Source organism: Aspergillus thermomutatus (assembly GCF_002237265.1).
Source record: "Aspergillus thermomutatus strain HMR AF 39 chromosome Unknown NODE_14, whole genome shotgun sequence".
In the NCBI taxonomy this organism is placed as follows: Eukaryota; Fungi; Ascomycota; class Eurotiomycetes; order Eurotiales; family Aspergillaceae; genus Aspergillus; species Aspergillus thermomutatus.
Genome location: NW_020798062.1, coordinates 160213 through 176257, shown reverse-complemented (window position 1 = coordinate 176257; position 16045 = coordinate 160213). Strand labels below are relative to the sequence as shown.

General features: G+C 50.4%; 7 protein-coding genes across 7 annotated transcripts; 5 read left to right on the top strand and 2 right to left on the bottom strand.

Annotated features, from left to right (window-relative positions):
* Positions 1-1118, top strand: CDV56_109366 (putative mitochondrial carrier protein; the record flags this gene model as incomplete). Its single annotated transcript, XM_026762985.1, has 4 exons — positions 1-166; positions 227-566; positions 639-969; positions 1029-1118. The coding sequence occupies 4 exons, from the start codon at positions 1-3 to the stop codon at positions 1116-1118; spliced, it is 927 nt and encodes a 308-aa protein (XP_026618031.1).
* Positions 1119-1556: 438 nt separating this feature from the next.
* On the bottom strand, positions 1557-2044 carry CDV56_109357 (putative C2H2 finger domain protein; the record flags this gene model as incomplete). Its single annotated transcript, XM_026762976.1, has 3 exons — positions 1557-1671; positions 1741-1920; positions 2004-2044. 3 exons carry the CDS (start codon positions 2042-2044, stop codon positions 1557-1559), a joined length of 336 nt encoding a protein of 111 aa, XP_026618030.1.
* A 1235-nt stretch (positions 2045-3279) lies between these two features.
* Positions 3280-6125, top strand: acoA (aconitate hydratase ACO1; the record flags this gene model as incomplete). Its single annotated transcript, XM_026762953.1, has 6 exons — positions 3280-3315; positions 3435-3452; positions 3569-3646; positions 3725-3744; positions 3853-5797; positions 5859-6125. 6 exons carry the CDS (start codon positions 3280-3282, stop codon positions 6123-6125), a joined length of 2364 nt encoding a protein of 787 aa, XP_026618029.1.
* An 883-nt stretch (positions 6126-7008) lies between these two features.
* On the top strand, positions 7009-8111 carry CDV56_109313 (putative metallo-beta-lactamase domain protein; the record flags this gene model as incomplete). The annotated part of the gene is made up of 4 exons (XM_026762932.1): positions 7009-7092; positions 7180-7192; positions 7252-7611; positions 7690-8111. 4 exons carry the CDS (start codon positions 7009-7011, stop codon positions 8109-8111), a joined length of 879 nt encoding a protein of 292 aa, XP_026618028.1.
* A 1469-nt stretch (positions 8112-9580) lies between these two features.
* On the top strand, positions 9581-11404 carry CDV56_109284 (glycosyltransferase family 20 protein; the record flags this gene model as incomplete). Its single annotated transcript, XM_026762903.1, has 5 exons — positions 9581-9884; positions 9985-10357; positions 10419-10789; positions 10848-11187; positions 11245-11404. The coding sequence occupies 5 exons, from the start codon at positions 9581-9583 to the stop codon at positions 11402-11404; spliced, it is 1548 nt and encodes a 515-aa protein (XP_026618027.1).
* Positions 11405-12149: 745 nt separating this feature from the next.
* On the top strand, positions 12150-12824 carry CDV56_109271 (uS17 family ribosomal protein; the record flags this gene model as incomplete). The annotated part of the gene is made up of 1 exon (XM_026762890.1): positions 12150-12824. One exon carries the CDS (start codon positions 12150-12152, stop codon positions 12822-12824), a length of 675 nt encoding a protein of 224 aa, XP_026618026.1.
* A 624-nt stretch (positions 12825-13448) lies between these two features.
* On the bottom strand, positions 13449-15149 carry CDV56_109248 (WD40 repeat domain-containing protein; the record flags this gene model as incomplete). The annotated part of the gene is made up of 4 exons (XM_026762867.1): positions 13449-13551; positions 13624-14768; positions 14858-15023; positions 15112-15149. The coding sequence occupies 4 exons, from the start codon at positions 15147-15149 to the stop codon at positions 13449-13451; spliced, it is 1452 nt and encodes a 483-aa protein (XP_026618025.1).
* Positions 15150-16045: the final 896 nt, after the last annotated feature.

Below are 16045 nucleotides of genomic sequence, written 5' to 3'. Positions count from 1 at the left end.
ATGTCGTCGGACTTTTGGGCGGGCTACCTCAGTGGGGCCTTTGGGATCATCATCGGCAACCCTCTAGATGTTGTCAAGGTTCGATTACAAGCTAGCGAGGTCGATGCAGCTGCATCAACAAGCAGAACCATAGGCCAGTTTGAGAGTGTCAGCTCTCTTGTGCGCGGTTCGTTGGCCCTCTCACGACGCAGAAGTTGACATAAGCACTGACATCGGTACTCTGCAGGTGCTGCTGCTCCCATACTCGGATATGGAGCGCTTAATGCGCTTCTATTCGTCGCCTACAATCGTTCATTGATGTTCATGGATGATTCATTAAAGGATCCCACAAACCCTTTTGGCGTTTCGCTCTACAAAATTTGGCTTGCTGGTGCTGCTGGCGGGGTGGCCAGCTGGACGGTCTCATCTCCCACAGAGTTCATCAAATGCCGAGCGCAACTTGACACTCGCCCTGGGATCTCTTCGTGGACAGTCGCCAAGGACATCTTTCGGACCCGAGGATTGACGGGTCTCTACTTCGGAGGAGTGATCACTTGCGCCAGAGACTCCATTGGCTATGGATTTTAGTATGCACAATGCTCCCCGGATCTTGCCCCGCCAGTCCTAGTCGGACGTTTATTTACCTATGCCACCCACAGTTTCTGGTCTTACGAGTACTGCAAGCGTCTTATGGCCTCCGAAAATGATAATGCGCATGAGATTGCCCTGAAAGTACTTCTTTGCGGAGGCATTGCTGGAGTGACCACATGGGCTTCCGTCTACCCCCTGGATATGATTAAGACGAGACTGCAAGCGCAGACAATTGCCACAGCTCCCGAGTCCCGACCACTGGTGCATTCACAGAGCAACCCACAGACATTGAACTCCTACCAGATTGCCAGAGCCGCGTATCGATCCGAAGGGTTGAAAGCATTCTATCGAGGCCTGGGAATTTGTAGCTTGAGAGCTTTCATAGTAAACGCTGTCCAGGTATGTGTTCTCAACAGCATCATCACCCCAGAGTGGCATTTGCTAATCATGGGCAACAGTGGGCAACATACGAATGGTTCATGAAATATCTCAACAGCTCCTGCGATCAGACACAGGGCTATGTTGCCGGAGTTACTGGAAGTATATAACAGAAGGCACATTATTATGATTCAGATCAAGTTGTATACCGCTGTAACTGGTATTGCAGCTAGTAAATAATTTCATCCTACGACCGACCCAAATAAATGTGGGCCACAGCTAGTAGAGGTCCGAAAACCGGCGCTTTGAAGGTCACCGCAAACCGGAATTGGTTTGCTCGGCTTAGGGATCGCCGATAATTGGCGAATTTCGGAACATGTGGTTTCATGTGCGGCTCAGACCCAGCTTGTCGCTGATTGGACGAAAGAGCTTCCCTGAAACAACCAATTGTATCGCCTTCACTTCAAACAGATAACTTGAAGGTATGGTGCCCCAGCCAGTCATGCAGAGTTTGTCGCCGAGTTTGCTGCCCAGACAGAAGGTCGAAGATAGTATATCCATCGAGGGTTGTCCCTTGTTGAGGATGACCGATAGGCTATAGGGTGAGTCTAGTCCTCCATGTCAACGACCGTTTCCTGCTGTCGCAACCCATTGTCGGTACCCAGACCGACAGCAGCCTCTGCGATTTTCTGTGAATGAGGTTCCTCGCGCAGCAGCCGCAATCTGTTCAAGTATCCCTCAGTCAGTTGTGATCGGTCTAAGAAGGCGTTCGCACTGTTTACGATAACCGACCTTCTTTTGTGGTTTTTGCCCTTGGTATGGGCGACCAGGTTGTATTCGCTCTCAAACCATTTCGAACATTCGACGCAATAATGCTTTCCTAGACCCGGAAGATCCTCCGCGTCCTTGGTAGCTTTGTACTGCGTAAGGTGCTTGGGGGAGTCAATGTCCGCTCGGACTTGATCGTAGTCCCTACAGAGACGAGTGATGTTAGAGCTATCTGATCTTCAAGTGTGCCAACGACGTGATGACGAGTGTGTCCCTGTATATCGTACCTTGTTCTGCGCTTTGTTTTAATCTTTCTCACAGCTCCCATCTTGGATAACTGTAGACCTAGTGTAGCCTCGACACTATTCACCTGATGGGCGCACAAAATTGTTATCACCGATATACGGAACGATGCAAAAGTTTTAGGCCTTTCGAAGCGGGTCAACAGTCTCGAAATTTCCGCCTCTGTGCATGAAGAGGGATTTTCCCAAATTGCTTCGCTTTTGATTGGTGTAAGTTCTCGTTGGGCTTGGCACCGGCCCGCGGGATTCCCCTTCGGTAGGCCTCGGCTCAGACTCGGCTTCAACTGGACAGCCCCATGCAGTCATTACAACATCTTTCCACGTTCTGTAATTTATGACGTTTTCATTCTTTTCGGCATGTTGCTCCGTGCTAGCATCGTCCAGTTGCGGTTCAGGCAAAGTAATCCTCTTGAACAACCGCTGTCGAGGTTTTCCAGTGGACACCTGTCAAGATTGCCGCCCTTGGTGAATAAGACACAAGTCCTCCGTACTATCCTTCAACATGAAGAGGACCCAAGTAGTCTTTTGACCTAGATGAGCTGTATTGGTCATGGAATTCACGCTTCACCTGCAAATGAAGCCAGTGGACCACTGCCGGGTTACCTCAGTACAGAATCAGAGTGACGATAGATAATGGTTGCCACATGATTGGCCTACCGCCATTTCCGTCTCACATGCCCCAGAGTGGAAGCACGGGCATCAGGCCGCTTAAGTGTAAAACCCATTACATCAATCCATACCGTCCCTACGGAGTACTGTAATGAAGTTGGGCATGGGGAGTGCTGTATGCTCTGTAAGGCTAGCAGCAACATTGCAAGGCCATTAATGATGAACCCCTTTCAAAGAACAATGAGCCTGTGGATCCATTTTTGGAGGCCTCCGGTCCTTAGACCAAGTGAATTTTTCCAATTGTAATCAAGATCGTTGGTGTATGGTGAGCTTTAGTAGAAGAATGGAGGGAGGCGGGCTTCCAGCCATCTTTCCTTGTCTCCGGTCGCAAGCATGGCCCCGATTGTACCGAAAGCGTATAGCCGTACTGTCACGAGCGGTTACGGGTCCTCTTCTCCGGTTCATCAAGAATTCTCTCCCACACCAAGCTTCCTTTTTATCTGCTTCATCTCCCTTTTATCCCTAACTCTTTTCTCTTACTTACTTTCCCACTCCACTCCATTCTTTGCTGCAGCTCGTTGTTGTTGCTGCTTGGATTGGCTCTCGTTGGATGTATTGCGGCATTGCCCAACTCACATAGAGAGCTTCCATCATGATCTCCACAAGGCTTGCGCGCGCCGGTGCGCTGGTAAGTGAACTCTAGCTTCCAGCTCATCCTTCAAGCATCAGCATTCATGTGCGATGCATTGAAGGATGAGTCGAACCACAAAATATGAATTTTCCAGTAGCTGACATGATGTCTCACAGGCCCCCAAGTCCCGACTTGTAAGAATCCCATGATCTCAACCCGTCGCCGCGATTTTCTCCAGCGAGGAATTCAGAAGTCGTGGTTATGGCAACATCATCAACAGTGCAGATGTACTCACTGATCTTTTCTGCAGTTCCTCGGGACCCGGGCTTTCGCTACCGTCGGCGACTCCCCTCTCGACAAGAAGGTTGAGATGGCCAACACTGAGAAGGTGAGTGGTCTTGTTCCGCCAGTCCAGCGCTGCTGTTTAGCTCGTTACGGGAACATAATTCGCTAACGTATCCGCCAGGGTAACTACATTAACTACAAGTATGCTACCAACGCCCTTTGCACTCCGTCCAAAACAATCCGCTCATGCGACCAATCTGGGAATCAGCATTAATTACTCAGTTACTAACATGTTCATTAACTTTTCAGGAAGATGTCTGAGAACCTGGACATTGTCCGTCGTCGCTTGCAGCGTCCTCTCACATACGCCGAGAAGGTTCTGTACTCTCACCTTGACGACCCTCACGGACAGGAGATTGAGCGTGGCAAGTCCTACCTGAAGCTCCGCCCCGACCGTGTCGCTTGCCAGGATGCCACCGCTCAGATGGCCATTCTGCAGTTCATGTCTGCTGGCATGCCCTCTGTCGCTACTCCTACTACCGTCCACTGTGACCACTTGATTGAGGCTCAGGTTGGAGGTGACAAGGATCTTGCTCGTGCCAACGAGATTAACAAGGAAGTTTATGATTTCCTTGCTTCTGCCACCGCCAAGTACAACATCGGTTTCTGGAAGCCCGGTTCTGGTATCATTCACCAGATTGTCCTGGAGAACTACGCTTTCCCTGGTGGTCTGATGATCGGTACTGACTCTCACACCCCCAACGCCGGTGGTCTCGCTATGGCTGCTATTGGTGTCGGTGGTGCTGATGCTGTCGATGTCATGGCTGGTCTTCCTTGGGAGTTGAAGGCTCCCAAGGTCATCGGTGTCAAGCTTACCGGTGAGATGTCCGGCTGGACCACCCCCAAGGATATTATCCTGAAGGTTGCCGGCCTCCTTACCGTCAAGGGTGGTACTGGTGCTATCATTGAGTACCACGGACCTGGTGTTACCTCGCTCTCTTGCACTGGTATGGGTACCATCTGTAACATGGGTGCTGAAATTGGTGCTACCACCTCCATGTTCCCCTTCAACGACCGCATGTACGATTACCTGAAGGCCACCAAGCGTCAGCACATTGGTGACTTCTCCCGCGAGTACGCCAAGGAGCTGCGTGAGGACGAGGGCGCCGAGTACGACCAGCTGATCGAGATCAACCTCTCCGAGCTTGAGCCTCACATCAACGGTCCCTTTACTCCTGACCTTGCTACCCCCATCTCTAAGTTCAAGGAGGCTGTCGAGACCAACAAGTGGCCTGAGGAGCTCAAGGTTGGTCTGATTGGTTCTTGCACCAACTCCTCCTATGAGGACATGTCCCGTGCCGCCTCGATCGCTCGTGACGCTCTTAACCATGGTCTGAAGGCCAAGTCTCTCTTCACTGTTACCCCCGGTTCCGAGCAGATTCGCGCCACTATTGAGCGCGATGGTCAGCTCCAGACTCTCGAGGAGTTCGGTGGTGTCATCCTCGCCAACGCCTGCGGTCCTTGCATCGGACAGTGGGACCGCAAGGACGTCAAGAAGGGCGAGCCTAACTCCATCATCTCCTCCTACAACCGTAACTTCACTGGCCGTAACGACGCCAACCCTGCTACCCACGCCTTCGTCGCTTCTCCCGACCTTGTCGTCGCCATGACCGTTGCCGGTACCCTCAAGTTCAACCCCCTCACTGACAAGTTGAAGGACAAGGACGGCAATGAGTTCCTGCTCCAGCCTCCTACTGGTGAAGGTCTCCCCGCCAAGGGCTATGACCCCGGCCGTGACACCTACCAGGCTCCTCCCGCCGACCGCGCCTCCGTCAACGTTGCTGTCTCTCCCACCAGTGACCGTCTGCAGCTCCTTGCTGGATTTGAGGCTTGGGATGGCAAGGACGCCACCGGCATCCCTATCCTTATCAAGTGCCAGGGCAAGACCACCACCGATCACATCTCCATGGCTGGCCCATGGTTGAAGTACCGTGGCCATCTTGACAACATCTCCAACAACATGCTGATCGGTGCTGTCAATGCTGAGAACGGCAAGGCCAACTCTGTCAAGAACAAGTTCACTGGCGAGTACGATGCTGTCCCTGCTACTGCTCGTGACTACAAGGCTCGTGGCGTCAAGTGGGTTGTCATTGGCGACTGGAACTACGGTGAGGGAAGCTCTCGTGAGCACGCCGCTCTGGAGCCCAGACACCTTGGTGGTCTCGCCATCATCACCCGCAGCTTTGCCCGTATCGTAAGTCTTTCAGGTTCATCATTTTGCATTCTGAACGATAATGCTAACTCTCCTTTTACAGCACGAAACCAACCTGAAGAAGCAGGGTATGCTTCCTCTCACCTTCGCTGACCCCGCCGATTATGACAAGATCAACCCTGAGGACACCGTCGACCTCCTTTGCACCCAGCTCGAGGTTGGCAAGCCCATGACCCTCCGCGTCCACCCCAAGGATGGCAGCGCCCCCTTCGACATCTCCCTGAACCACACCTTCAACGAGTCTCAGATCGAGTGGTTCAAGGATGGCTCTGCCCTCAACACCATGTCCCGCAAGTCCGGTCACAACTAAATTTAGTTGTGACAGTACGCTTGGAGGTTATACCCTTCGCATTACGATGTCGAAGGTTTGTAAATTATGTCTTGAGTGTTCCTAGCGATCACTGGGAACATTATTTCAAGCTTTGAGTTTTAGTGCTATATATCTTGTACTTGACTCAAGGTTTCAATATCGGGGGAGTGGACAGCGGCATTTGGGGCTGCTTTCCACAGTTCATGATGGTAAAAGGTGTTCTGAAAATTCTAACGATCTGAGTTTCTTTGTTACCACCGAAGTTTTCCTTGTTGTTTTCTACCCATCCTGAGTTTGGGTGGGCTCTATGGATATAGGCTTCCGTTTTCCTTTTTTGCACACAGCCATTGTATGTTAGGGATCGCATGCATACCAAAGTCATTTCTTCTTTATGTCCAAGGCCTTTGTGACCCTTATCATCTTAGTAACGGTTTGCCCTGTCTGGTCGAGTCATAAACATGGAAAAGCGAGATTGCTTCCCATGAGTCAAGTCCCTGAAGAGGGTCATCTCATTTGCAGATGCCTTAAATATGTTATCAAACACACGAAAACCAGAAATTCACTAGCGTACCTGACGACACCTAAGTGACCTAACACCCCGCAACGAACACAACCTCGGCTTCTCTAGAGAACCGCTCTCTACTCCATGATCTGGCTTGAGCAAAGAAAACCTACATAAATCCAGAAGTGGCGACTAACAAATTGTAGACTGCAGAGCATTATAGTTGCGTCCAATTCGTATGGATACCCTCCGGCCATTTTTGAAAACTCGACAGTTGATTTGATAGCAAGAAACACAGTTTGTAAGCGCCTTTGTGAAACCCGACAACTTCGCAGGCAAACTCCGCATATATTAACTACCATTAACATCCCTTCCTAAACCATGGCTACTCAACTTGTCCCACTCCCAGAAGTGGAAAGGCTCAGTGCTTCAGTAGTCCGGATACTGGGGGGAAACCCAGGGAAGGTGAGTGTAATTTTGACTTGAGATCTCGCGCAGGAGCAGATACGATCAATGATCGGGTCTGAAGCTAATATGTGATCGACCTTATAGTTCACTCTGCAAGGTGAGCAGCTTACACAAGAGATCTAAAGTGGAGCAGGCGTCTCATACCGGATATCATAGGGACGAACACATATCTAATCGGACGGGGCCACCAGCGGATACTCATCGACACCGGCGAGGGCAAACCGTCCTGGGCGAACCATCTCAAAGGTGTGCTAGCAGAGGAGAATGCGACAGTACACAAAGCACTCCTGACACACTGGCACCCGGATCATGTCAATGGCCTTCCCGATCTCCTCAAGATTTGTCCGCAAGTGACGGTTTACAAGTACCAACCAGATGAAGGACAGGTTGATATCGAAGATGGCCAAGTCTTCAGCGTTGAAGGCGTTACGTTGAAGGCGTACCATACCCCAGGACATACCGTGGACCATATGATGTACGTCCTTGAAGAGGAGGACGCCGTTATCACTGGTGATAGTGAGTCTTACTCTCCACCAGGCGGTGGTTCTACGTAGTCACCGTTGCGGCTGACCTTTTTTTTCCCTTTTTTTTTAGACGTGCTGGGTCACGGGACAGCAGTATTTGAAGATCTCAAGGTGTATTTGTCCAGCCTGCAAAGAATGCAGAATCGAGTCTCAGGCCGCGGATACCCAGGCCACGGTGCAGTGATAGAGAATGCAACTGCAAAGATCACCGAGTACATCAGACATCGGCAGCAGCGTGAGGAAGAAGTAATTCGGGTGTTGCGATATGGAAAGCTAGACGTCCCGGATAATGAACCTTCCCCAGAACGCAAGGCTTCGTGGACCCCCCTCGAACTAGTCAAAGTGATCTATCGGAATGTTCCCGAGAGTCTTCACCTGCCTGCTTCGCATGGTGTCTTGCAGGTGCTGATGAAATTGGAGGATGAAGGAAAGGTGGTCCATGACACAGAGACAGGGAAATGGAGCATAGACAACGGGAGGTCTGCATTGTGAATCGATTGATTATTGATAGGGGACAAACTACTGCCTGGCAGCGGATGCTTGATTTCAAATCCGCCTCATACCTTTCTTATGCGCGATTAATGATGATGATATATATGGGAGTAGTAGCCTATGAGTTTATTGACGCCCTGACAGACAGTGCTCCTACCCAGTGAAAGTGATTCCGGCTTGACCCCAAGGTCTACTGGAACCAGATGAATTCAGGCTTGAATATGCAAGAACTTCAAGAAGAGGTTAGATTAATAGTGTAACAGTTGCCCCGCCATGTGAACGCGAAATTAGAGATTGGAGTCCAAAAAACGCCACCTGTTGGGCGCCTACTTCACTCATATAGATAGATACCGCTGATAGTAAACACACAGCAGTTACAATTACGCCGCCAGCCCGTCATCAACCCACGATACAAGATGACTGGTGGTCAACCCTTGGAAGTTGGAATGATAATGTAGCTACAGTGTTACTCAAAGAATGGACCGGAAAAAAAAGAACTGTAGCCGGGATTTGTCTCTTCCTTTGTCAAGGAAACCTGATCGCGTTATCTTTTTCCTTGGAAGTGTCGGCATCATCGACTGCTTCTTCCTTGACTGGCTGGGAAGTCGAGAGGCCACATTCCAGTTAGTCAGACTCTGACTTCACTTACCCGACCTTACCCCCTGCAAGTGCACGAATGGACATTCCTGCAGACTTGCGGTAGTAAGGCTTTTCCCGAGGAGTCATTTTTATTGTTATCATCCATCTAGACCAACTAAGGTCAAAGCTTTCACCGGTTACCCCTCCATCTGAATCTCACTGCCTACTACTATTATTACTATTCGTATCAAACTATATGCATGTATTGAGGAAGAACAAAAAGTATTTTTATGCGCCTCTCCCTCTCCGGTCTCAACGACCTAGCCTGATATCACATTTCCCATCCGAATTTCGCAGTCGATGAACTCGCTATTGAAGAGCAGGCCGTTTTCTTGTTCCCAATCAGTCTTCTTGCCCAAATCTGGGTCCGTTGGTCCGCGCGTTTGGCTGTTTGCTGGGCTCTGAGGTCACTCTTCCCCGCCATCCTCCAGCTTGTTTTATCTTCCTGCCTGAGAGACAATAGCTTCAACGAATTCTCCGTTCAAGACGTGATTGAGCTATTCAGGATCAAAGCTATAGCCAGAGAGAGCTACATTAATATAGCATTGACGACTGAGATTCTCATCCTCCTGCGCTCTTATCGGCGTCCTTGATTCCCCTCACTGTCGGATCAAGGTTGAGCTTCCCTCAAGATCGTTCCACCTTGTTTTCGACATACCCTCCATTGAGACGTCACCTGTCTTGGCTTGCCTTTCTTCTCTTTAGCGTCCGTCCTGTCTCTAAAAAAGGTTGCCAATTGGAATAACCTTGAACTACGCTCTGTCGCCCGTCCGATCAGATATTCCGATCGCGCCTCTCTGATATCCCGCAGTCACATACCCTAATACGCCATGCCGTCACTCGAAAACTCCACCCAAAACGAGGCGAGATTGCTTCTCGTCTCCAACCGGCTCCCCATTACTATAAAGCGCTCGGAGGATGGCAAGTATGACTTCTCCATGTCCTCCGGAGGGCTGGTCAGCGGTCTTAGCGGCCTGTCCAAATCTACGACCTTCCAATGGTACGGCTGGCCCGGATTGGAGGTTCCCGAAGAGGAAATCCCCGTTGTCAAACAACGTCTAAAGGACGAATATGGAGCGGTTCCGGTATTCATCGACGATGAACTCGCAGATCGGCACTACAATGGATTCTCCAGTTAGTTCACCGTCTCTCACGCATTGTTGAAGCTGTCGAATTGTAGGCTTTTGCAATGCGCAATCAGAATGGACTGCTGACCACGTCTTTTATCGCCTAGATTCTATCCTCTGGCCACTCTTCCACTACCATCCCGGCGAAATTACATTTGACGAATCAGCCTGGGAGGCATATAAGGAAGCGAATCGCCTTTTTGCCAAAGCCGTTGCGAAAGAAGTCCAAGATGGGGACCTGATCTGGGTTCATGATTATCACCTCATGCTTCTTCCTGAAATGCTTCGCGAGGAGATTGGAGATAGCAAGGAAAACGTCAAGATCGGATTCTTCCTCCATACTCCCTTCCCTTCCAGCGAAATCTACAGAATCCTGCCCGTTCGCAATGAGCTGTTGCTCGGCGTGCTTCACTGCGATCTCATTGGGTTTCACACATATGACTATACGAGACATTTTTTGAGCGCATGCTCGCGATTACTGTATGCCATCCGCCGCCTTCGATGTTGAGTGACGCTTGAAGCAGCTAACATATACCTTTAGGGGTTTGGCAACCACTCCTAACGGAATAGAATTCCAGGGCAAGGTCATCGCTTGCGGTGCTTTTCCAATTGGCATTGACCCAGAGAAATTCCAGGAGGGCCTCAAAAAGGAAAAGGTCCAGAAACGGATAGCACAGCTCGAGCAGAAATTCCAAGGTGTGAAGCTCATGGTGGGTGTTGACCGTCTCGATTATATCAAGGGAGTTCCCCAGAAGCTGCACGCTCTCGAAGTCTTCCTCAGTGATCATCCGGAATGGGTGGGCAAAGTTGTGCTGGTACAAGTCGCAGTGCCCAGTAGACAAGATGTTGAGGAGTATCAAAACTTGAGAGCCGTTGTGAATGAACTAGTTGGGCGGATTAACGGTAAATTCGGTGGGTACCCAGCAACCGTCTTTATCTTGGCGCATTATCATCTGACTGGCGAATTTAGGAACGGTTGAATTCATGCCCATTCATTTCCTGCACAAGTCAGTCAACTTTGACGAGCTGATTGCTCTGTATGCGGTTTCCGATGCCTGCATCGTCTCGTCGACCCGAGATGGCATGAACTTAGTGGCATATGAGTATATAGCATCTCAACAAAAACGACATGGTGTGCTTGTTCTCTCAGAATTCGCTGGCGCGGCCCAGAGTCTCAACGGCAGCATAATCATCAATCCTTGGAACACGGAGGAGCTGGCCGGTGCTTACCAGGAGGCCGTTACTATGAGTGACGAGCAGAGAGCTCTCAACTTCTCCAAACTGGACAAGTATGTCAATAAGTATACAAGGTATGTAACCAGAAATATCCGTTGCTGACCGGTGTAACCTGAGCTGACGACATCAAGCGCCTTCTGGGGCCAATCCTTTGTCACCGAGTTGAACAGAATATCTGCGCACTCAGCTGAAAAATTCCAATCTCGAAAGGCCAACCTCCCTGAAAGTGCTGACGCTGAGAAGCCTATGAATGGTTCTGGAGTGTCGGATGAATCTCAAAAGACACAATGAAGTTGTCATTCTCTCTTCGATTAGAGAACGGGCGAAGGGCTGGGACCGGCTTGAGTGTTTGAGGAAGATTCCCCGCCAGTTTACGAGTTAGGCGTGGACATACTTTGTCTCTGCTATGCTTTGTGTTCATTATAACAGACTCTTTGGAACGGAAGACCAGCGAGAAAATGACCACGAATAGATTCCTATGCCTGGGTAGCATGGCAGGTCGGAGGCTTTGGCGTTTTGTATATTAAGCACTCCCATTAGGTTTTTTTTGTTTATCTTATGGGTATCTCTATTCATCCAGGTTCGGATTTCTGATATGTGTGTTTATTCTATTCAATTTCGGGCTATTAAAATGACTTTGATCTCAAATCATATCAATTGTACTCCTTGCAAAATGACGAATTCAAGGCGTGTCTTGTAGATGTTGACTTTGCGATGACAAACAGTGCAAACACTAATGGAGAAATTCTTGGGCAACTCCACCGTCCGCGGATTTCAACTCAGGCATCAAGATCCCATCTAGGGAAATTCTGTCAATATCCGGGTGCTCATTGCATTCGTCGCACCTGACTGATTTACGGGGAACTATACGCTGATCTCTCCCGGTCCTCCGAGGTCGAACTTTTCACTCTCCGAAAGACCGCATCCCCGAAGAAGTCAAAACTCTACCTCTTCATACACCCGAACGGACATCACCCCATTCGACAACAGAAACCCGGTCGTTGAGGTCTCGGAGAGGTCAATCTCTTACACAAATATGCCACCCAGCAATATCATACGGGCAATGCAGCCCCTCCGATCCTGCATCCCCCGGTCAACAATCCCCACCGGCTCAACCCAAGCTTCCTTCCTCCACCCAACACGATCAAGCCTCATCGCAGGCTCAGCAATCCTCAGACGCACCGCTTCAACCACGGCCCCAGTCACTGAGCAACAACAGACACCTCCAGAAGTTACACCCCCGTCGACCATCGCACCCCCCTCCCTCCGCAAGTACCCCTACACCCTCAAAACTGGCACCGTCGTCTCCGTCGGCCGTATGGACCGCACCGTCCGCGTCAGCCACCGCCATATAACCTGGGACCCGCATCTGCGCAAGTCCTACCCCAAGATCACGCACTTCCTTGTCTCGGATCCCCGCAATTCTCTCCGCGAGGGCGATGTCATCGAGTTCTCGTCGGGGTTCCCCAAGAGTCGCAATGTACGGCATGTGGTGGAGCGGATTGTGGCGCCGTTTGGGAGTGCGATCGAGGATCGTCCGCCTGTTATGACGCGCGAGGAGCGGGACGCTGTGCGTGCCGAGAAGAGGGCTGCTAAGTGGCAGCGGCGGGAGGCGAAGAGGTCGGAGGGTGGTGAGGCGCAGGGTGTTAAGGAGCATGTTGGACGGATCAGGGGATTGATTTATGAGAGGGTTGGTGCTGTGAGTGCGTGAAGTGGAGGGTCTTCTGGGTATTCGAGATTGGTATTTGTATGAGGGATATGGGACTCCTGCATAGGGATTTTGCGAGATTAAGTTGTACTATACTCTGATCATTCATGTTCATTTACTGTTCTTTGGAAAATTGGCTCATCGAAGTACAAGCCAAAATGGCGAGGAATTCATCAGACCTGCTATCATCTTCTGTTGCTTACTTTGCCCAGCAGGAGCTGGCTATGAAGTGATAATTGTTGCATTTACCATCAGACAGTCCACTACCGCTGGAAGACTGACTAAAGTGACATAGTAACGTGGTAGGTGCAATATATCGATCGAAAAAAATTCATTCAACAGACCAGTATTGAACAGTCCGCACAGAAAGGTATCTAGAATCCCAATCAACTAGAAAGAAAAAGGCCGTAAAATATGTACGAGGAAAGACGCAGCTTTGAACCGAAAGAAAATCCGTCCATGCAACAACCCCAAAAACTGGCGGGATTAAAGACAATATAGAAGGTAATAAGGGTAGTACAGCTCTCTAGCCCCAGGGAAATCACACCTTGCTTCCACCTAAAATGTACTGGTATCACAGAATGGAGACCAACTCCATGCCCATATTTGTGAGCAAGCCAAGTTCACTTAGATTTCATTCCGATTGAACGACTTCGGTAAGTTTGCTTCTTCGTCTTCGTATGCACTCATCTTCTGGTGCGTCTCCATCGTTGTTTGAAGGCCGACGGTACTGCTCAGTCCGCGACGTCAGGTTGCGAAGATTCGCACTTTCTGGTCGACACTGCCGGTGGCAATGACACACCTGATTGAGATCTTGTTGGCCGAGTTGGGATCTGGTCTGACACCATTTGTCGCCGCGGCGGCCGCCGGTGCCCCATTGGTCCCTGATTCTCCATTGGCTCCCGCATCTTTAATTAATGGTGGTGCCCATCGGAGGCATGTGACAAAATGTCCGTGGACCTCAGAGATGATCCTGACGCACTTGCATTCCTGGGTCAAATCCCAGCAGCGGATGGTCTTGTCGTCTGAAACCGACAGAAGATATTTACCTCCTGGATGGAAAGCGAGCCCACGAATCCAGTTGTCATGACCCACAAGCGTTTTGATAAGATTACCCCGTGAATCCCATAGCCGGACAGTTTTGTCTCGAGACCCACTGGCGAAAAATTCAGCCGACGAGGAAGCCGCCGGCGGTCTCTTCAAGCCGGAAAGAATCGCAAGATGCGGGTAGCTGGCAGCAGGAGCAATAGCAACACATTCAATGTGATGTTCGTGCCCAAGGAAGGTCGATTTGGTTTCCGCAGATGATAGGTCCCACAGACGAGGGATCCGGTCATCGCCCGCAGCGAAGAGGAACCTTCCGTCGATAGATGGTGCAACAGCTCGTACCCAGTCCACATGTCCTGACAATGTCTTCACACAATAGCCGGTAGTTACATCCCAGATCCGCAAAGTCCTATCTCGTGACGCGGAGACCAATAGATTCCCCGACATAGGCGAGCCTGCCGCGCCAGATGGAATGAATCTCACAGAGGAGACACTGTGATCATGACCTGGTAAGGTCCTTATGTTCTTGTAGTTATCCGATGGATCCCATAGCTTGATTGTTAGATCGGATGAACAGGACGCCAGAAGTGTACCGCCGCGAGGCCCACCATAATCGACGTCTAGAACCGCCTTGGTGTGCCCCTTGACAGTCCGTTCTAGTTCCCCAAGCTCCCAATCCCAGATCTTGATCGTCGTATCGTCTGACCCGGATGCCAGGGAAGAGAAGACTGGGTGGAACGCAACACAAGTGACAGGGTCTCGGTGGGACTCGAGTACATGGCGGGGAGGGGCTCGCGGTAACCACGATGTAGGGTCCTGATTCTTTCGCAACAGTGAAGTAGGCGTTGCAGAGTCTAGTTCTGACTGGAGTGCGGCGCATCTGGACTCCAGGTCCATAATCTGATTAGCCCAAACGGGGAGACGATGGTCAGTGCTATCCGGCAATTATTACGCCAAACGAGGTTCGCGCAAGTCCTAGGAAAACCAACCTTCTTCTGTAAGCGAACCACACTGGTCCATTTCTTCTCTAGTAGCCCCTCATACTTCTTGAGCGTCGCATCGTCAATTGAAACCGAATCGCCGAGCTCCGCTCGCAGAGCAGCGGAACTCTCAGTGAGGTTCACCGAGGTAAGATAGGCGATAATGGATTTGTGTCTGTGGGGAACGATTTGAGCGATGTCAGCGTCACAAATCCCTTTCCTCAGTTTTTTTCAGTTATTGTAATCCGGGAGCAATGACGTACAGCTCCTCTGCCTGCCGCGCCGTGAGTAGCTGGCTCATGATCAACGGCAGTTTCGTGCGCAGTCTCTCCAAACCAGTCTGGCGCTCTGCATGCACTACTGTAGCCTCGTCGACCAAGACAGGTAAATTCCTTATCGATATACCGTGCGATCGCCCGCAGGAAAAGTGAGGTCTAGCACTTTGGGCTGACCCTTATTGGCAATTGATCTAGGGAAATTGTATGCGAATGATAGTCCTGAGCCGGGCGGTGAGCGAGTTGGATGTCAAGAGGGGGGAGGATTTCTGTTTTGCGACCGAGGGGATGGGTGTGAGAACGCAGGGGGAGGGGACAACGTGGGAGTCGTATCTATCGTCAGAGCGGATGCATATAGTTTATCTGTTAGTTGATCGGTTATGGATCAGTGTTTAGTGGTTATAGCACAGAATCGGGCTCGGAAGTAGAGAATTGATATGATGCTGGTTAAAACAACCGCGGGGGGCACAAATCCTCACATTGTTTGTTTAGATACCTCTCTACAGTTGGGCATGTGTTCCTGCGGGCCTGAACGCCAAGGCAGCCACTCCACCCAATCTTTGGGTCGCGAAATCACCACAGCGACTTGTCGGTTGTTTACCTTACTGTCCGAATCTATCAATCATCGTCTGCCTCAGTGGCATGTTCTCCTCGGCGTCCACCACACCCTTTAGTCCTCTCTTTTCATCAAAGATACCGGAATAGGAGATTTAGGATCGGCTGAAGGAATTATTTTTCATACAGTTGTGCATGTCTTGACACACTCTGGACTGCCATTACTCGAAAGATCCACAACAGGAAACCCCTCCGCAAACAACCCCTCTAAGGTGTGTCCTTGGTCTTTTTCTGTTGTGTGAAATCAACAGCAGTTTGCTGTCTCGCCTGAGGCTACTCGTCTCTTTCGGCGTCCTTGTCTTGTTTT